This window comes from Nymphaea colorata, chromosome 6 (assembly GCF_008831285.2).
Source record: "Nymphaea colorata isolate Beijing-Zhang1983 chromosome 6, ASM883128v2, whole genome shotgun sequence".
In the NCBI taxonomy this organism is placed as follows: Eukaryota; Viridiplantae; Streptophyta; class Magnoliopsida; order Nymphaeales; family Nymphaeaceae; genus Nymphaea; species Nymphaea colorata.
Window position 1 is genome coordinate 4,832,968 of NC_045143.1, and position 20,653 is coordinate 4,853,620.

Consider the following 20,653-nt stretch of genomic DNA (forward strand, 5'->3'; position numbering starts at 1 on the left):
CGTTTGCGGTTCCAATTGGCAGCAGATCAACGTTGAAAGTTTGTTGGTGTCTTAATAAAATCAAGGAAGAAAATCAAAGAGAAGCACGAGAAAATGGTGGGGAGAAAATTAGAGAGAAACTGGGCCCGAGGTGCCTTTCATCGAGCCGATTAATTCAGTCCGTACGATCAAACTAGGCTCGCTTTTACGCTGAGTCGAGTCGAGCTCGAGCTTACAACAAATAAACAAAGCTCAATGATCAATCTAAGATTCGGTTTATCAAATGAATCGGTCAGCTGAATCGGTTGTGGACTGGCTAAAAATAATTACAAAAATTATTATCTAAATATCACACTCTTAAAAAATAGTTAAAAGTGAATGCATGGTACTCTTAGAAGTTGATATTTAAGGCTGATTAGGGCTGACTTTAAGAACATTGGTACCAACCACTTTTTGCCACTTACCAACCCAAAAAATTAGTTTAGAATCTTAGTTGCTTAAACAGCTTTGAAAAAAGCGGTTACCGTATTAGGTGGGAATCACGAGAACCCGCGTTCTACCGTTTCACCATAGAGGTAAGCTTGGGCATCAGGTCAGGCCGGCTGAACACCCAAAACTCGGGTCCAGGCCTAGCATGATTAAATTTAAAAAAAATATTTTTAATATAAAATAATATATAAATATAATTAATTGTAATAAAATATTATATATATATATATTAATTAATAAACATAAAAAAAATTATCACCCGAGCTTATCAAGCCCAACCGGGCCGGCCCCTTACCCCTTTTCTCAGGTTCGGGCGGGTACCTAAAGGTAGCTGGCCCGGTGCCCAGCCTTATAGAGATGTATTTTCGTCTTATAAAAGGCAAGAGTATTTTTGTCATTTTCAGTCGCTAACACATAATCTTTTGTTTGGGAGGCCTAATATGAAAAGGAAAAATAGACAAAATATGGCTGACGCAAATAGGTTGGAAAAAAAGACAGACATGTCATGATCGATCAACTCTTAGTTTTAAATAAAGAAACTTTCTCATGTAAACAGTCTTTCTACAAATCCATTTTTTTTCACATTCTTTCTATAGAGAAATATAGATTTGTTGTACAACGAACCACAACTTTCTGTTTTTCTGTTTTCCTTTTAATTAAATTAGTTGTTCTTTGGGTACCAAAGATGGGGAGTTAGACCAACTTCTATGAGATCATGCCAAGAATAGCACATTTTAAATATTGAACTCTTAACCTTCTTCAACCTGAAAACATCAAATAAAACCTATAATGAATCCCCACAAATATGCCTACATAATAAATTATATATATATATATTCAGGGGTGCGCTCCAAAAATTAATATAAAAACATTTCATGAACTAGCATGGAAAACATTGTCCAAAGTATAAAATCAACATTCAGCGAATAGATGATGACGGCAGGCAAACAAGAGCGTTGACACATTTGATTTTCAATGGGAATAACTACTTAAAACAGTTTCACTAACATCATCCATAACGTAACAATGGTGTAAAAACTTTGAATGCAGCCCTAGTTCTTCACTCATTCGGGAAAAGTCGCTCTCACATTAAGGAACCAAAGCAGCCTTGAATCCCAGGGGCACAATCAAAGACCGAAAAGCTTCGGCCTCTTCGAGGTATCTTTCCTTCCCTCCATGTATAAAACAGGGTTCTTCAAAATATGGTCTGGTTTTGTGGACCATATTGTAAAATAATTCTTGACTTACGCGCGTTTACCATATGCTAAACTTTTTGGCAACTTGTTTGCAGAATAATAATTCATTCGTTAAGAAGTTTACTTTCATGAAAACAATAACAAATATTAACTATATTTACTTAATGGTGCAGAAAAATACAAAAATTGCTGAAATACACACTTTGAAGGCTTTTTTTGCAGTATGGTCCATTAGGCAGGATTTTTCTTTATTACTGAATAAGGCACAAGAAAACAGAGCAAAAAAAGAAAGCAGGTCCCAACAAGAGAAGATTTGTGTTGTATGCTGAGCATGTCAAAAGACACAAGTACTTTCTTTCCATTAGCGGATTTTTGTTACCTTTTACTTTTCCAATCAAACACCCAAGTTAGTGTTGTGTGCCGACTGCTCACATTCACTCAATTTCTCGCCGTAACTTTCAGAAGTTGGCACGGTCTGCTATTTTTGGACAATTTATCTTTTGGATTAAATGTAACAAGGAATGAACCGACAGGATGAAGTGTCCCCGCGACATAAAATCTAAGTTTCTGTTTTCTCCCCCCCCTCTTTGGCTGTTCTTTCGTGGATCCCCGTGACGTGCAAAATTGGTTCCTTGAAAAGCGGCAGATTCAGCAACAAAACCAACTCCACTATTCAGAAAAGATCACCACTTGTCGAGCAGAACTCGGTGTGAGACAAGCTCCTTCTTCCACGTCTTCAACTACTTATCAAACAATGGAAAGACAGATGTTAGAGAGAGAGAATTTTAGATACAAGAAAACTTGAAAAGATTATGTGGGCATCCCAACTAAGCTTTCTTTCTCGCCAATCAAACACAATAATACTAGTTTAGCACTTTAACTTACTAATGAGACGTGTATGATCATGCATCCCGTCTCAAAACCTCCTACTTTTTTCATTCCTTCTCTTTTCTTCTTCTCGCTTCTCATAATTGATCAAACATGGTGTTGCTTTTCTCTTTACACGCGGCGAGATGGCTGCTGCTTGGCTTGATTCTTGAATGCTTCCGAGAGAATGAATCGTTTCTCTAAAAGGCCGCGAAGGAAATGGGAATTTAATACATCCCACAACATATTCTAGTATTCTATCGTGAAAGGATCCGGTTGAACAAAAGGAAAGAGAAAGGCGACGCCTCCCTCTCTCTCTCTCTCTCTCGTTGTTTAGTTCTTCTCTCGAGTCATCTTTCTCTCTCACCATTCGGAGAAGGCTGCCACCGTTTCAATATAAATTTCTCAAAGGAGGACACCTTGCATTCTTCTCCTCTCCGTTCGATTCCTTCTCTTTATTGCTTCTGTTCGTAAGGGGATCGATGGATAGGTAGAAACGGAAATGGGATAGATTTTGATTCTGGGGATGGGATATTGACGAGCGTCGGAGACGGTTAATGGCAGCGTTCAGCAATCAATCGGTCGTCCCCCTCGCCCTTCTGTTCATCGCTTTCTCCGTTCTCCAAAACCCTAGAATCTCGGCCTCCTCCTCCGCGTCGTTCTCTTATTCCATCATCGAGGGAGCTTCCTGCGAGGAAGATTTGAACGGGACTGGGTCGTTTGACAGTCTTTGCGTTCTGAACACCAGCGTAGGCCTAGAGAACGATCTTTACATCAGGGGGAAGGGGGACCTGCGGGTCGAGCCGGGGGTTTCTTTGAGTTGCCCGATCGCCGGGTGCGTCATCGATGTGAATATCTCCGGGAGTTTGGAACTGGGGAAGAGTTCGTCGATCGTTGCGGGGACGGTCGTCGTCGGAGCGGCGAACGCGAGCTTAGATGAGGGGGCGCTGATCAATTGCACCGGTTTGGGAGGGAAGCCGCCTGATCAGACGAGCGGGACGCCGCTTGGGGTCGACGGCGCGGGAGGTGGGCATGGCGGGAGGGGTGCATGCTGCATCAAGGATGACAGGAAGCTTCCTGAGGATGTATGGGGTGGGGATGCGTATTCTTGGTCGACGCTAGCAGAGCCATGGAGCTATGGCAGCAAGGGCGGCACGATGAGTAAGGAGGTGGATACGGGGGGTGGAGGAGGAGGAAGGATCAAGATTATTGTTGAGGATATCTTGGATGTGAACGGGAATATATGTGCTGATGGCGGAGATGCAAGTCTCACAGGTGGCGGGGGCTCTGGTGGGAGCATCATTCTTAAAGCATATAAAATGTACTTTTTTCTCAACTCAATTTATTCCGATTATTTTTCCGCTCTTGTAGTATTTTTGTGTTCTAATTTTCCTGTCATGGATTCGTTTTCTTAAAGATAGATCAGCTATAAATGTTCTGTAGTGCTGATGCTTATCTGAGTTCTGCATTATCAGTCTTGTGTAAGAGACCGTTTTTTTAGAGATAGCGAAACCAAGATTGCCACGGGCTCCGTTCTTAGGTAGATGAATCAACATAGGCTGATTATAATTGTGGTGGTCGCTGAGAAGTTATTTTTAAACCAGTGCAGTGGGTTTTCATGATTTATTTGGTGGTTACCTAGGAATTATTTTGTATATAGCTACTTGATGTATTCGCGCGTCTTGTGAAACTTATTAGGAAGTAAGAGCTGCTGCACTCTTTTCTTTTTTCTTATTTTTAACGGTACTTTGACTGCATCTTGACAATAGAAGTGAAAAAAGCCTGGCGTACTATCATTGAAGTGGGAAGCGATAACCTAAAGTTAGTTGCTTAAAGTCAATAGATGTTGAATGGCCAGTAGAATGTTCTTCAGTAAGTTAATTAGTCTCTTTACTTCAGGAAGAAATAAATAATATTTATTCTATCTGTTTTGTGGACTGAAACAGAGGAAAGAATATAAATGCTCAATAACTTTCATTGAGAAGCATTTTTAACATGGCATTAGGTGTAGTTTTCCAGACTGATGGACCTTGTTTTTTGTTAAACGAGAAGGAAGGGAAATGGAAAAATAAGTGCCTCTGGAGGAAATGGTTGGGCTGGAGGTGGAGGTGGAAGGATTGCCATTGACATCTTTAGCCGTCATGAAGATCCAGAAATTTTGGTTCATGGTAAACTTCATTAATTGCTTCAAACTTTTTTCCTATTGGTTGGCTATTTCTTTGCACTTCTCATTGTTTTTGGGTAGAATTTTGTAGATTTATACTTTCTTTTGAAATTGCCCTGGTCGAGATATATATACGTTTTAGGTTTTTATTTTCATGGAATTTGATGCAAGTATATCCATTGACTTAACAACTATGTAATTTTTTATAACGACTACCGACCATACTATTTTGGTTGAATCTCTTGAATCTCTGTTGACTTGTTTGTCATTTTGTCTATATATTTATTTTATTCTTTCTTGTTTTCAGTGCTTATTGAGCCTTGTTGGACTTTCCACACACATCAAGGTTCACAAAATAAGTGCATTTACATAAACTGATGGTACTACAAGTACTCTAGCATGTTCTTCTATAGTTATACTTTTGTGGTTATATGCACTTTTGCTTCCTTGGCGGAATGATCATTGGAAGGTTGGCTTTGTATTTCTTTGTCATGATAGAAGATCATGTTCATTCACTTCGGTTATTTCTTGAGGGAATGAACTGTAATTTGATGCTGATTAAAATTGGAAATATGCGTTTCTGGTTTTTGAGTCATAAGTGATATTTCCAATCATTCTTATCTTTTAGTCTTTAATGGGTTCATCAAGGATCCAGCAAAAAACCTTGTGAATCTTTGGTGAAGGAAATATTGAGCTTGTCTGTCATTGTTCTCTCATCTTTTCAGTTTTCACCTTGCTTATCATGCATTGCTTGTTTAAATATGATTTCTGTAATGAGGCATTGCCATATTGATTGGACGCTAATGTGCTCTAGCAGATCTCACTTCTGTTTTTGCTTTGAGTGTCCTGCCTTCTTCCTTGCCCTGGTGCTCTTCATGGGGCATGTGATAAAGAGTATTCTGTTTGTTCTCCAAAATGTAACAGTGAGTAGCTTAGGAATGGAGGTTTAGCTTTGTGTATCTCCCTATGTTGGCTATGCCTTTGGTTGATGGTGTGTCAAACTCACTGAAGTTGATGTATCATGTATGTTAAGCATCAATGTATTTTTCTAGGTATCTCTGAGTTACCTTTCCAATCAAAGAACACATTTTTTAGCATAAAAGTTGTTTATTAATTCCTTAAATCGGACATGAGAAATATTGATGGCTTTATAGTGACTGGATTCATTATTTCTTTGGTACTCCTCTTGTTTATTCTGCAGGTGGAATAAGCCATGGTTGTCCTGAAAATTGTGGTGCGGCTGGAACACTTTTTGACTCTGTTCCTCGAAGTCTCATAATGAGCAATCACAACTTGACGACTGAGACTGATACGCTTCTTCTAGAGTTGCCTAATCAGCCTCTTTGGACAAATGTTTTCATTAGAAACCATGCACGAGTTGTTGTTCCTCTATTGTGGAGCCGTGTGCAGGTGGTGTGTCATAGACCTTTTGAAATTCTCTTTTCTCCATGTTTGTGCTTGTGCCATTACTGTTGTTATGCGGTTTTTCATATTTAGATGCAGAGTGGTGTTCCTTATTCATTAACTTTTTCTTCGTAATCTTGTTATGCTAGTCTTTTGATTTTGCTGGCTTCCAATTTTTTTTATGTCTAAAGGATCATTAAATATTGGTGCTTGTGGCTAATGTGTGATACGAAATGTTGTAGTATGGTTGGATCGGTGGCAATTGGCTGCAGTTGGTCAACTAAATGAGCTTTTGGATTTATACACTATGTCACTGTCTATGTTATTAAAAACTTAAAAGCATTAGGTGGAGCCTAGGGGTTTAGTAGTGCCTAGAGCTTAGGCAACTAGGCCAGACTTTTTTATGTGGTACAAAAAGAATTAGAAACTAACAAATTTGTGACACTAAATGTTACATAGAAAATTGAACTGTCTCCCTCTAAAACAATCGATCAGTCAATTTATAAAAAGTAACAATAACTCAAAAGAGAGAGCCCTTAAGATTAATGTTTAGTTTGTTCATAGAGCTCGAGCATGCAAAATATGCTAATGTTCTAAAAAACCCATTGTCAATTGTAAGAGAAGGAGCATAATTCTTCAACTGAATCACACAGACACACAAAGTATTAAAATGCAGTCATAGGCCCTGATATTTAATTATTTATATGTATGCCATAAGAAGAAGTGCAAGGGAAAAAAAGTATTGAAATAGACAGAAAACAGTTCAAAGTTTCAAACTTCAAATAAAAAGCAGGACGACAGAAGAAGAAAAATATGAAAACAAAAAAGAAAATAAACCATGTTTAAAATAAAAAAGGGGATGATGGAAGAAAAATGAGAAAAATTAAACAAGGAAAAAGAAAGGAAAAAACAATTAAAATTAAAAAAGCAGGACAATGGAAGAAGAAGAAGAAGCGGAGTTAAGGAAGAAGGAAAAGCCAATTAAAATAAGCAAACAGCACAAGAAGATGAAGAAGGAGAAAAAGAAAGAAGGAAGAAGAAGAAAGAAAGAAGGAAAAAGATGAACAAACAAAACATGAGAAGAATATGATGAGAGAAGAAGAAGAAAGGGAAGAAAAGAAGTTTGAACTTTTATTGCTTTACCTGCTTGCAGTCTGAAAGCATGTGTCTCTTCCCCCTCCTCTCTCTCACGTTTGCAGTTCTGTCATGCAATTTGGGATCAGGACAGCCAGCAGCACATTTTCTCTTCCTATTCTCTTTGGTTTTTTATTCTTTCAAATGATTACATCAGCTTTTCACAATTTTTTCTTATTTACAATTTTATCATTTATGTTCTCTGTTTTTTCTCCTAAAACAGTTTTCTCATGTAAAAGACCTAGGCAACTCTAGCTGTTGCAAAATGCCTCATCACCTGCATGACTGGGCAGCCTAGGTGTACCTTCAAGTACATAGTTCTCCTTTCAATTTATGTTTAGTGCTTTAAAGCTTGTCGATCGTTCTTCAGTTGAAGGATAAAATAAAATTCTTGGTTCCCGATATGTTGGATATGTGGGGATCTTATGTTATGGTATATCTCTTGAGTGCAATGACTACTGAGCTATTGAGAGCTTCTGCAAGATCCTTTTGGGAGTTTGGTTTTGGCATTTGATTCATGAAGAGCTAGCTTAGGCATTAAATAAAATTCACGTCATCTTGTGAAGACATGATAGGTAATATGTAAAAATAGGTGGCTGTGTGGCAGTGTTCATGCTAAACTTTCAGAGGGAGATATTTGGCTGCTTATTTTCAGGAAGCATCCAATGTGACATGCGAGTTTGGTCAATGCTGTGCTGTTTATTATTTGTGGTTTATTACCCCCAATGACAGGTTCGAGGACAACTTAGCTTATTGTGTCGTGGAATTCTCACATTTGGCCTCAGTCACTATCCTTTTTCCGAGTTTGAGCTCATGTCTGAGGAGCTTCTCATGAGTGATTCAGTAATAAAGGTATATGGATCAGCTTTTCTTTTTTTTTTTCTTTTTTTTGCTTTGACAAGTTTTCTTAACTGACACATGCATGGCTTGCTTTTGACGTGTGCACCCAGCTGCGACCTGCCTAGTTAACTATCTTTGTCATGAGCATGTTTTACAAAACCAACTGCATGGATGTGGTTTGCATGTTATAAGCCATCAGAATGTTAAAAATAGGTTTTCTTGACTTATAGATAAGATTTTGTAAGCCAAGGAAGTTCTAACTGTTAATTTGTGAATCATTGTAAATAATATATGGACATTGGAAAAACATGATTTTTTTTGTTTCCTGGGTTATCACATGCATGCAGTTAGCTTTATGAATAATGCACTTAGAAATGAAATATTGAGCTAGAGCCTCTTTCACGAGTCTACACTATATTTATAATTATGTAGTCTCTAGATTGTGTCAACGATTTAATGGTGGCAAGCAACCCCAAGCCATTGGATAGAGGGAAAATTTGTCGCTAGGGTGTTCTTATATAAAATGGAAAAGCAAAGGTAATGGATTAGGTACTTTCAAGTTTCATAAAAAGAAAATTGCCCTGCAAAAGAAGCGATTCTTCTTTTTATGTTAAGGACATCTCAAGTGGACATTTCCAAGAAATTGAAAACTAAAATAATGAGATTTTATAAAATCTTTTAAGACATTAATTTCTAGATGGTATTGGAGTTGGTTGAACACATTTACTAAAATAACCCAAGCCACTTTGAGTAAGGCCTGCGTAGAAATATGTTGCTGCTTGGGTAAAGAAATCAGCAATAGTATTTATGTAATTTGTAGGTGCAAGTAACTCCTCTTGAGGTGACTCTCCCACGTAAAAAATCACCTAATCAGTTAGAGACAAGGATTAATGGGAAGACATTTACATTATTATTCTCAAACTGTGTTTGTGACATGTATAATATGCATATCTGTTTATGTGTATCTCTATCTGTATTGTGTCTTTTTAGACATCTGCTATGGTGATCGTTTGAATCCTAGAGATGTAGTTTCTATATGTCCTGCCGTAAAATTTATCAATTTCCTGCTTATTTTTTGTTTAATCCAGGTGTATGGGGCTTTGCGCATGTCTGTCAAGATGCTCCTAATGTGGAACTCAAAGATGTTTATTGACGGTGGAGGTGATTCCATTGTTGCAACATCCTTGCTTGAAGCCAGCAATTTGGTGGTTTTAAAGGTTTTTGTCATTGTGCTAGTCTGCTTTGTGGGCATGTCTAGCACATTCTTGTGACTTACCTTCTTCTGATGTCAATCCAGGAGTCTTCTGTCATTCGTTCAAATTCAAACCTAGGAGTACATGGGCAAGGCTTACTTAATCTGTCAGGTCCAGGAGACCGAATAGAGGCTCAGCGTCTGATTCTTTCACTATTTTACCGCATCAATGTAAGGCAATCATATGTTTTTTCCTCTTCCTATGCATGTTATAATGTATGTAATATGTATCCATATATTAAATGAATATAATTGTAGTGTGCATATAAACAGAGATGTAAATATACATTTGTATGTAATCTGTAGGCCTATGTTCATATTAATGCTTATTCATTGTACTCCACAAAGATATACTTCATATGTATATGTATTTTTTTACAAAAGAGAATCATTGAAAATCATCATTCTAATTAATACGTCTACTTTTTTGCAGTCAGTTCTATAATATAGACTTGCCAGTGTAATAAAATGTGGTCTTTGGCTTTACTTTTCCTTAACAAACCATCTGCAGCATGTGGTCTTGTTGACTTGCTACAGTTTTTTGCTTTGTACTTGAGACTTTCTTCACTCTCCCTTTGGTATTTTGAGTTTAAATTTTACATGAGTTTATGATTCTTTGATGTATAAAAATCCCTTAATTAGCATTAATATGATTAGATCTGGTTTTGTAGCTCCTGAAAATGTAGCCTGTGCTTGTTAAGTTTTTTTGGGGCATCTGCTGTATTAGAAGATTACCTGTCTACTCAACATCTTGTGCCATCCACAGGAAATTTCTTTTTTTGTTTTCTAGGTTCCAGTAGCTCTCTGTATGTTGATCAGATGAAGGTTATCCTATACTGTTTGCCAATCAACTAGTCTAGTGTCAAGAAAAGGAATTTAGTTGCTGCTTAGTTGGAAATTGAAATTTAGTTCATTCTTCTGATCTGAATTCAAAGCGAGCTTCCATGGTTTAACTTCAGCTCTAGGTGACTCGACCTGTAACCTTATTTGAGTGGTTCAGCTACTCAGCAGTATCAGAAAAGGAGCATCGCCTGGTGGTAGGTAACCTTTGTGATAATAGAGCCAGCTACTGAAAGTAGTAAACAGCTTGGTGTGTAGCACTCGTGAAAATATGCATGCTACCTGGGAGTAAGTGCATTCTAGATGGTAAAAACTTCTTTGTGAACAAAAGAATACTGGCTGCAAAGAAAAGTGCACAAACACTGAACTGAGTAATGTATGGCTAAATTGCTGTCCTTGAAGAAATGCCAAAATCCAATTCATGTCTGTCATGCTATGTCACACAGACGCGGCTAAAGAGGCGTACCCGTGTCAACTCACCGACACGGGACTCTGCTAGGACACGGCAAAAAATAAAAAATAAAAATTTAATGTTTTTTTTTTTCATTTTATCAATTTTTGTGATGCATCTAATTATTTCCATGAACTTTGCCTTATTATACCCGAAAAATTTCTCACCGTATAATACCTGCACACGATATATTTGACAATGGTTTTGACCAAACATGGTTCTATAAAAGCTAGAATCCTTTCAGCCCATAAACTCAGCGTATCTGGTTTTGACCAAACATGGTTCCAGACTTCTCCTTGTATACCTCTGCATTCTGCTGTAGTTAGCTGTTTGTTGCATTGTAATGCCTTAATGGTCCTTAAACTGTTGACACTGATTTACATATTTCATATTTGATGGTTATTTTTGAACGGAAAATTTTCTGTTGTATTTTCTAGGTTGGGCCAGGATCTGTCTTGCGAGGTCCTTTGGAAAATGCAACATCAGATGATTTGTATGTAGATAATTTTCCTTTTCCTATGTAATGTATACAGTTCGTATATTCATGTTCTTTATACAATGTAAAACTACAATGTAGGACTCCTAGACTATATTGTGAAAGCAGGGACTGTCCTGTTGAACTTCTTCATCCTCCTGAAGATTGCAATGTCAACTCCTCACTTTCTTTCACTCTTCAGGTAATTTGTGTTGTTTTGACTTCCAACTTCATTCATTTGCCTGTGTTTTTTTTTTAATTTTAAACCCTTTTGATCAGATCTGCCGGGTTGAGGATATTCATGTTGAAGGAAGCATACAAGGGGCAGTTATTCATTTTCATAGGGCAAGGTCTATAATAGTTTATTCAACTGGAAGCATAAGCACATCAGGGCTAGGTATTGCATCTCTGTTTAAAATTATCATCATTTTCTATATGCCATTTTTTCTCTTGCAGTCTAATTGTGAGCCAACAAATGCGTCAAATTTTTATAGGTTGCAGAGGAGGCATGGGAAGGGGGAGAATTTCAAGCAATGGTGTCAGTAGTGGTGCTGGACATGGTGGCAAAGGTGGTGGAGGGTACTATGATGGAAGCTTTGTTGAGGGAGGTGATGCATATGGAGATGCCCAATTGCCTTGTGAACTGGGAAGTGGAAGTGGAAATGAGACCTTTGGTCTAACCACTGCAGGTGGGGGTATTATAGGTAAGCTTATGGACGAACTTGCAAAATGAATAGAACATTATCATATATCATATGTTTTCCTTTATGGACATATGCTATCCATTTTCTGTTCAAGATATGGTCAATTATGCATGATGTTGGCAGAAGCTTGCCAGTTTAATGATGATTAATATATTGTATTTGTAATTTAATAGTTATGGGTTCTTTGGAACATTCTTTATCAAGCTTGTTGGTGGATGGCTCTGTTAAAGCAGACGGAGAAAGCTCTCATCTTATTGTGAGGCACCAAGACTATGGTACAATTGGTGATGGGAATGTAGGCACTGGTGGAGGTTCTGGTGGAACAATACTTTTGTTTCTGCGGATGTTGACCCTTGGAGAGATGTCAACACTTTCAAGTACTGGTGGGCATGGTAGTCACATTGGAGGAGGAGGTGGTGGTGGTGGGAGGATCCATTTTCACTGGACTGACATTCCCATTGGTGATGAATATCTTCCAATTGCGAGTATTGGTGGAGAAATAACTGCAAGGTTTTGATCTCTTTCTACAATCCTTTCGCTCCTAAGTAACTATATTATCTCCTGCCTTTGAATTTGTGTACAATGGCTCGTCAAATTATCCTGTCAGTAAGGAAGATAAAATTTGTCAACGAGAAGCATTCTGGCCATTACTTTATTTTTAGGATAACTATTTTGAATCTTGTAGGATATGTAATGAGTTTCAATAAATTGAAAATGTTGAAACTTTCACTATGCTTTACGAGAAAGATACTAGTTACACTAAATGACCCTCGCTGCGGACAAAATTATGTGGAAATAAATATTAAAATGTTTTTTCTTGTTTTCATATTTTTATCAAAAGTAATGTGTCGAATATTTCTAGTTTAGTCTTCTGTATATAACTTTGTATCTACTTTTCAAAATTGTTTTTTCTATCTATTTAAGTCTGAAATCAATTTGAATCTCTATTAAAATAGAACAGTTGTCAATCTATTTTTCCAGCGGGTTCCAACCATAAAATGGAGTGGATCGAATGAAGTAAAGGATCACCATTTGCCACTTGATGACAAGATGTATGCATTCACAACCTATGAGAGAACTAACAATCACATGATTCTTTTGGTTATTAATAAATGAAAGAGACATTTGTATAATAGTTTCAATAGCACAAGTCCTCATTCTTATTTTTTTCTTGGTTCCGTATTCCTGTTAGCTTCTCTTTTGAATTTTGTGCTGCTATTTCGTGAGGTTCTGTCATATACAGTGTGAGTATTTTGATAGCTATGATTGTTTCTTGGTGGTGGCCCTTGTCATGAATCATTTTGTCTTTCATCTTTTAAAATTTCAGGGGAGGATTGGGAAAAGATGAGGGTGTAGCAGGAGAAAATGGAACTATAACAGGAAAAGAGTGTCCCAAAGGACTCTTTGGGTTGTTTTGTGTGGTAATATTGTGCTTCATTTAATTGTTTTACAATGTTTGCCATTTAAATTGCAGTCGACATGTCAAAAGGATTGTTTATCCATTATTGCTGTAGAATGTAGCTTTTTAAATTAATTTAGACTTGCAGAGATCATCTTCTCTGCATAAATTCGTTTGTAAAAAAATTACCTTACATTTTATTCAGTACTGTCTGTGGGAAAGTTTGTCCACTAGTGACTACTTAAATTGTCATGTTTGTGCTTGTCTTATATTACTCATTGTCTTTCCTGAATATTATCTTTTGAATTGATTTTTATTACTTATTTTCTTTGCCTGAATACTAGCTCTTGTCTAATGCAGTTTTTTCTCCTAGTTATATGTTTTCCTGATACGACCATTATTATTCTTTTGAAGCATGCATTCACAATTTCTATGACTACTGCTTGCAGATGATCTTGTTGCTAAGATTGCTTTCTTTTTTATTCTTTGGTAAGTTAGATTTGATGTCCATGTTGTATGGGACTCCCTATTTCTTCCCTTATTCCGTCCTTTCTTAATGTAGCGATTGCTTGATATGCGGTGTGGAAAACCATGTGTGATGGATGGGAACTTGTCCGGTGCTGGTGTCGGTTAAGAAACTGGATTTTAAAAGTGCTGGCTTCTGAATTTTTTTGTGAAGCATCGTTTGGAGCAGTCCTGGCTCAAATCAACAAAAGGGTACCCTTCAGCTAAGAGGGACCTATCTGCACAACCAGATATGACAGCAAACCTGGATATTCAATGAATAAAATCCACCAAATCTTCCAATTTTCATGGATTGTTTTATACTTGTGCGGATTTATGTTCAAGGTTCTTGTTGGGTGCTTATATTGAAATTTTACCCAATGACATCACATGGCACAAAATATAATATTTCTCAACATATTTGATGTTAATAGTTTTCTGATTTTAGTATAAGTATCACCAATTAGAACAAAAGTTTTCTTTTTTACTTCCTATTTTCTCTTTAGAAGTTGATCTACTTGTCTCGTGATCCAATGAGTTGCATCATATATGGTTTATATGGGATGTGTTTACTACTCGTCATATATCCGTCTAACATTATTTGTCCCTTGACTTCATGCCTAAATCCATCCTTTTAGAAATCCTGTTCTTAACATTCTGCCTGTGTAACTCCTTATCCAAACTGATCCTCTTCCCATATAATATGGAGTAAAACCTCGTCATACCTGCTTCATCCTCCCAATGGTTTGCCTGTGTTGCATGCCCCACTTGAAGGTCACCTTATATATCATTCTAATCATCATTATTAAGTAACCAATATAGTCGTTTCTATTTCATTCATTGCTTCTTACTTCTATCAGCTTGATTTTTCTGTATCTATTAATGATATGTTTATTCAGTTGATCTTGGGTGTGTAAATTCAATTTTCTGTTTTTATTTTTACTTCTAATTTGAATAGCCCTCTTGTTTTGTAGGAATGCCCATCAGGGACCTACAAGAATGTCACTGGTTCTGATCCAGAGCTTTGCTATCCATGTCCAGCATATGAGCTCCCACATAGGGCAATGTATATTAATGTTCGAGGTACATTAACCTGTTCATTCTTATGGAATGTATGTTATTATGGTTAGGAACTCTCTAGGCTACGTTGGGCAATCAGATAGCTTTATTATATTACTGTGTGTACGTGCATGCTTTAAGCATCTCGTTATTCTTCTTAGTTCCTGCTTTTTTGACCATTCACTGCATCAGATGCAAGATTGCTTTTAGTTTTCATTTAGTTAACTAACAATTTTTTGGATCAAGTCAAAGTTCAATGGATGAATTTCTGTATATTGTTTGTTCTATATAAGTGGAGTGTGAAAATCAATAAAAATAGTTTCTTTGCAACAGGTGGTGTAGCTGGAACTCCTTGTCCCTACAAATGCATGTCTGATAGATATCACATGCCAAACTGTTATACTCCCCTGGAAGAGTTAATATACACTTTTGGTGGGCCTTGGCTGTTTGGCCTCCTTTTATCTGGTCTGCTTGTTTTATTGGCCCTTGTGTTGAGTGTAGCACGCATGAAGTTTGTCGGTGCTGATGAATTGCCTGGTCCTGCTCCAACTCAACATGGATCTCAAATTGATCACTCATTTCCTTTCCTTGAATCACTGAATGAGGTTAATGTTATTTTTCTTATGTTTCTGTTGGCTAGAATAGTTTTGATCCTTTTCTGCCCTTATAGTTCCTATTTCTTTTTTTTTTTTCCTATGCAGGTTCTGGAAACAAATAGAGCTGAAGAATCCCAGAGTCATGTGCACAGAATGTATTTCATGGGTCCAAATACTTTTAGTGAACCTTGGCACTTGCCCCACTCGCCTCCAGATCAAGTTATGGAGATTGTGTATGCCACTTCCCTTATTCTAGTTGTTTCTTGAGTCCGTCTTCATGAGAAAATGCCAAAAAAGGGGAAAGTAAAGGAAAACAAGAAAAAGGGAGAAATTTTTTATATTTTGAAAGAAAGCACCAAAATGAGAAAAAATGAATGTTAATATATTTTAAATTATTTAAGGTTTTCTTTTTTTTTTTCTCATTTTTTTTCAGAAAAAATGAATGTTAATATATTTTACACACAAAAGAATTGGTTTTGTGAAACTTTGTTTTTTAAAAAACTGGTTTAATCCCTTTTTTAAAAACTGGGTTGTGTGTTTGGGTAATAGTACCAACTACCAACGCATATTTTTTTGTGAATAACTTGGGGGGTGCGAGGTTATTCTCCCTTTTTTGGAAAACAGTTTTTGCCAAAAATGAGTTTTGGAAAAACCCATTTTTTGTGTCATCCAAACGCGCCTGAAATGGCATTTTGAAATGAAAACAACTTTTCACCTCCAAAATTTGGTTTTAGGGTGTCGTTCAAACGTCCCCTTAAGGTTTTCTTTAACATATTATTACATATTTTGAATTTGAGCAATGTTTTGGACCTTTTGGTAAACAATGTTAATTTTTTTTATATTTTTTCTATTATTTTTATGTTTTTTTACTATTTGAAGTCCCAAGATTTTTCCCAAAAAAACTTTGTGCTAGAAACCCGAGAACAATATTTGCACAGTGTTTTTGGTTCCTTGGTCCATAACTCAGTACCATGTCCTTCAGGTATGAAGATGCATTCAATAGATTTGTCGATGAGATCAATGCTCTGGCTGCATATCAATGGTGGGAGGGTGCTATCTACAGCATTCTTTCTGTTCTTGTTTATCCCTTTGCTTGGTCATGGCTGCAATGGCGTAGGAAGAAGAAACTGCAAAGGCTTCGTGAGTTTGTTCGGTCAGAGTATGATCATTCATGCTTGCGCTCATGTCGATCCCGTGCTCTCTACGAGGGGCTTAAGGTCAGCTAGTAAACCAGTAACCTTTTGGGTTCATTCTATGCACTTCTCAACAATGTTTTATTTGGGGTTCACTTCACTTCTCTTGTGCTTCTCTGGCTTCTCTTCTATGGCATAGGCATAGCAACAGACTTGATCAGGACAAGATTGACTTAGCAGGCTTAATAAAGCCTGGATGTTCAATCAGGATTGGGTTGAGATTGGCTGAGGTAGGGTGGGTCTGATTAGCTAGCCAATGGCTTCATTTTTATGTTTACCGACTTAAAGTGAGCTGAGTCGGGCTGGCGAAATATATGATCAGTGAGTTGGCCCAGCCCAAATAGACTGGGTTGGGTGGCACAGCCTGTTGTCCAGCTTTTCTGGTGGAAAGGTTCCAATCTGATATTTCTGCTTCTAACGTCCAGATGCTTTTTAACACCCTCATTTCGAATAACAATATTATTTTGCTTCAGAACTTTCAGTGCCATGATTCCGGATCTGTGTGAAGTTATTAGAATGGTTTCACATTATGATACATGTAGAGTAGGAGGTGGCCAAATGTGGTCACCTTATTTGGTGAACAGCTGACCCAGTTGCTTTGGTTAATGCATTTGTAAGATATGTCAGACATCTTTGAGGATGGGATTAGGTAGGTAGTGGGCTGTGCCTTTTTGTCACTTCCTATGATAGGTACTTCATTCCAGGCTGTGTGCATTCGTGGATGAGATTTTTTGTTGCCTTATGCAAGAAAAAGTGCTTTTGATTGTATTGTCGATAGTTGCTTCAAACAATTCATTTTAATCCCTTTTCTGTTCAATTACTCTCTTGGCAAACGTGTTAAGGTTTTTATTTTTTCCTTTCTTGGGCCTTTGTTCTTGCGTAACTAAGAGGTCCTTCTGTTGAAACTCCAGCACATGGCTTGGATAAGTCTTATGGATCCACTCATGTTTTCTAGTTTGAATATTCTTTGCTTTATCAAACTTCTCAATGTGCTCATCATTCTCAAGGTAAATTTTGACTTTTCTAATTGTTTATATAGGTGGCTGCTACTCCAGATTTGATGCTAGGTTATATCGATTTTTTCCTTGGAGGAGATGAGAAGAGACCCGATCTTCCCCCTCGCCTTCATCAACGGTTTCCCATGTGTTTAATCTTTGGTGGCGATGGGAGCTATATGGCACCATTCTCTCTTCACAGCGACAATGTTCTGACCAGCCTTATGAGTCAGGTTTGTTGACCGTGTGGAACAATTTGCCTGGTATTTCAATTTTACAATGTGAAACTAATATTTGATCCATGTTGGGACTAATGCTTTTTGAATAAGGTTCATTTGCTTGTTTCTCTTGTTATCTATGGCTTCTGATTGTTGTGTACTCTGTTTTCCAGTCTGTACCACCAACCATATGGTACAGACTTGTAGCTGGATTGAATGCTCAATTGCGATTAGTTCGTCGAGGCCGCCTACGTGTAACATTGCTGCCAGTTCTTAGTTGGCTTGAGACTCATGCTAATCCTGCTTTGAACATGCATGGTGTATGGATTGATCTGGCTTGGTTTCAGGCTACAGGCTTTGGTTACTGTCAGTTTGGACTTGTAGCTTATGCCTTTGAAGAAGAAGCTTTCACTTCTTGTGAAGTCTCTGGTGGCTTACCGAGGGATGAATTGCCACGGTATGCTATACTAATTGCACCGATTTTTTGTTTTGTTGTCCTTTTGCTGTTAACTAATGTTGTCCCACCTGTGGTTTCTTGGTGATCAATTGTAGCAAACTACTTCGAATCTGTATACGATTTTCTTCATCTCATTCACAGTTGACCTTGTCCTGCAGTACGTACAGCTTACAAGGGGATGATCAAGTGAATCACAATGTGAGGAGCAATGAAAACATTTTGTTGCGTAAAAGAATTTGTGGTGCTATTTTAGACACAAATAGTTTGCGCATGCTTGAGGAGAGAAGGGACATATTCTTCCCCCTCTCCCTTATTGTTCATAACACCAGACCTGTTGGTCACCAGGTATTCCTGTTTGTTTATTTTGCCCAACGTTTCTGCTCCAGGTCTTTTCCCTTTACCCTTACAGGACTTCATTGGTGAATAATGTCTTATGCTATTTACTTCTGCAGGATCTTGTTGGATTGGTCCTATCTGTTCTGCTATTAGGAGATTTTAGCCTAGTGTTGCTTACGTTACTGCAGCTATACTCAATCTCACTGGGAGACTTCTTTTTAGTTCTCTTCATTCTTCCTCTAGGCATACTTTCACCATTTCCTGCTGGAATCAATGCGCTATTTAGCCATGGTCCAAGACGGTCTGCAGGTCTTGCTCGTGTGTATGCATTGTGGAACGTTACTTCCTTGTTTAACATTGTGAGTTGCTTTTAGTTGCTTGTGCTCTTTTTCCTTCTATTTCTGTGTGTTACTTTTTTAAACTGTTGCTGGAAAAAATATTACTGCCGGAAATTGTTGCTTGTTTTCTGCAGTGTTTAGAAACAATAGAAGAGAGAGTGGAGCGTACCATCGGGCCCCTTTTTCATTTTTACCCCGTATCGTACGATACGGGAGATACGCGTGTGATACGCACGCGTATCGTGCGTATGACATTTATCTAATCGTTTTTGTTGATACGGACGATACATATCGTACGATACGGATAACATTGCCTGTGAGTTCTTAATGCAAATTCTTAGAAGCAAGTTATATGCTGGGTATGGTTTTGTTTAAAATAATGACGTAAAATTGTGTTTTTTATTTAATTTGAGACGTATTATTGTTATGGCTATGTAACATGAAGCCCATCTCTGTGTTATAGTTGCTGTTCATTAGTTTTGCGGCTTGTACTTTTGCCTGATGCAATTCATCTTCTTGAAACTTGACCATGTGCTTATCAAACCATAAAAGTTTTCTTTCCCCTTCTATTTTTCTATAATCAGGGTGGGGAACTATGACGCTGGGATGCTGGCTTCTTTGTTTTGCTGTGTAGCTTCTTCATGATTATGCCATTTATTTCTGTAGTTGTTTTTGCTGATTGGTTTCAGATTGATTCCAATTATTTGATTCCTGTCTTCATCTCCGGTCAAATTAACCATTTTCATGGCCTCTTCTCTTTTCCAGGGATTACTATTTTGTATTAGGCATTTCTCTTGTAGGACTGATTTTCATGCACATAATTTCGGCAGGTTGTAGCGTTCATATGTGGATTCCTTCACTACAGATCCCAGTCTTCAAGTAAAAAACACCCAAATTTTCAGCCTTGGAATTTTAGCATGTAAGTATACGTTGGATTTTGAATTGTTGGTGAAGCAGCACCAAGTTTTCTCAAGTTTTATTGTTCAACAGGGAAGAAAACGGATGGTGGATGTTGCCTACCTGTCTCGTGCTGTGTAAATGCGTCCAGGCACGACTGATTGACTGGCATGTTGCTAATCTAGAGATTCAAGACCGATCTTTGTATAGTAAAGACCCAAACAGGTTCTGGCAGTCCTGATATTCGTTAACCATTGATCGTGGTGAGTATTACACGTATTTTTGGCCCTTTTGTTCTCCCTCTTTTTTTTTGGCAGAGTGAGAAGAAGTTGCTAAGAAGTTGATTGTCACACGGAAAAGGGGTAGCTTTCCTTTTTGGGTGCTATTCAATTTGTAACTATGAAGAGCATGCTGATTGGTCCGTTCGAGTGTAGTCAAAAGTTAAAGAGTTAATGTCCCTGTGCAGCTACAATGATTCTTTTGCCAATGTAAATATCAGATGCGTATTCTTTGCTAAACGGCCTCTTATGGGGAAATGGTTATTTTTGGTCTCTCGAGCTTCTTTTACCTCAAAGCCATCTTGTTCTTCGTAGCGCTTTTTCCTGTCGGACGATTTAAGTTCCTTTTTACTTTGGGTTTTCCTAGGGAACATAACATGCGTGGCAGCGAGGCATCTGCCACGATTTTCGTTAATCTCTCAGTATTCGAGGTCGTAATCCTTCCGTTTAAGATATTTTATCCAGATATTTTTGTAATTCATTTACGTCTTTGCACCTTCACCATGTTGCCAGGAAACCTTACTTCCATATTTTAAAATTCATTTGTCGCTTCTGTTTTGCTTCTGTTTGACGCTGCTTCCCCTAATC

At 37.7% G+C, this 20,653-nt stretch overlaps 1 protein-coding gene across 2 annotated transcripts; it reads left to right on the forward strand.

The window, feature by feature from the left end:
- Nucleotides 1-2,772: 2,772 nt before the first annotated feature.
- LOC116256390 (uncharacterized) lies at nucleotides 2,773-20,338 on the forward strand. 2 transcript variants are annotated; one of them, XM_031632748.2, is made up of 22 exons: nucleotides 2,773-3,852; nucleotides 4,584-4,699; nucleotides 5,897-6,105; nucleotides 7,966-8,085; nucleotides 9,162-9,290; nucleotides 9,371-9,496; nucleotides 11,054-11,109; nucleotides 11,194-11,293; nucleotides 11,371-11,488; nucleotides 11,586-11,795; nucleotides 11,969-12,305; nucleotides 13,123-13,216; nucleotides 14,673-14,781; nucleotides 15,091-15,362; nucleotides 15,459-15,586; nucleotides 16,336-16,570; nucleotides 17,586-17,774; nucleotides 17,933-18,216; nucleotides 18,375-18,561; nucleotides 18,669-18,911; nucleotides 19,721-19,809; nucleotides 19,881-20,338. In XM_031632748.2, the coding sequence occupies exons 1-22, from the start codon at nucleotides 3,089-3,091 to the stop codon at nucleotides 20,026-20,028; spliced, it is 4,263 nt and encodes a 1,420-aa protein (XP_031488608.1). In that variant the 5' UTR covers nucleotides 2,773-3,088; the 3' UTR covers nucleotides 20,029-20,338. The 2 variants fall into 2 exon arrangements, with proteins under 2 accessions (XP_031488608.1, XP_031488609.1); XM_031632749.2 differs by lacking the exon at nucleotides 4,584-4,699 and having other exon boundaries at nucleotides 3,651-3,852.
- The last annotated feature ends 315 nt before the right edge of the window (nucleotides 20,339-20,653 follow it).

What these genes read in the sequence shown, in the direction of transcription:
- LOC116256390 (XM_031632748.2), top strand. Translation starts at nt 3,089, where the DNA reads ATGGCAGCGTTCAGCAATCAATCGGTCGTCCCCCTCGCCCTTCTGTTC. An exon ending in TCTTTGGGTTGTTTTGTGTG is followed by an intron (nt 13,217 to 14,672) that starts GTAATATTGTGC and finishes CTTGTTTTGTAG; the next exon opens with GAATGCCCATCAGGGACCTA. An exon ending in GATCAAGTTATGGAGATTGT is followed by an intron (nt 15,587 to 16,335) that starts GTATGCCACTTC and finishes CATGTCCTTCAG; the next exon opens with GTATGAAGATGCATTCAATA.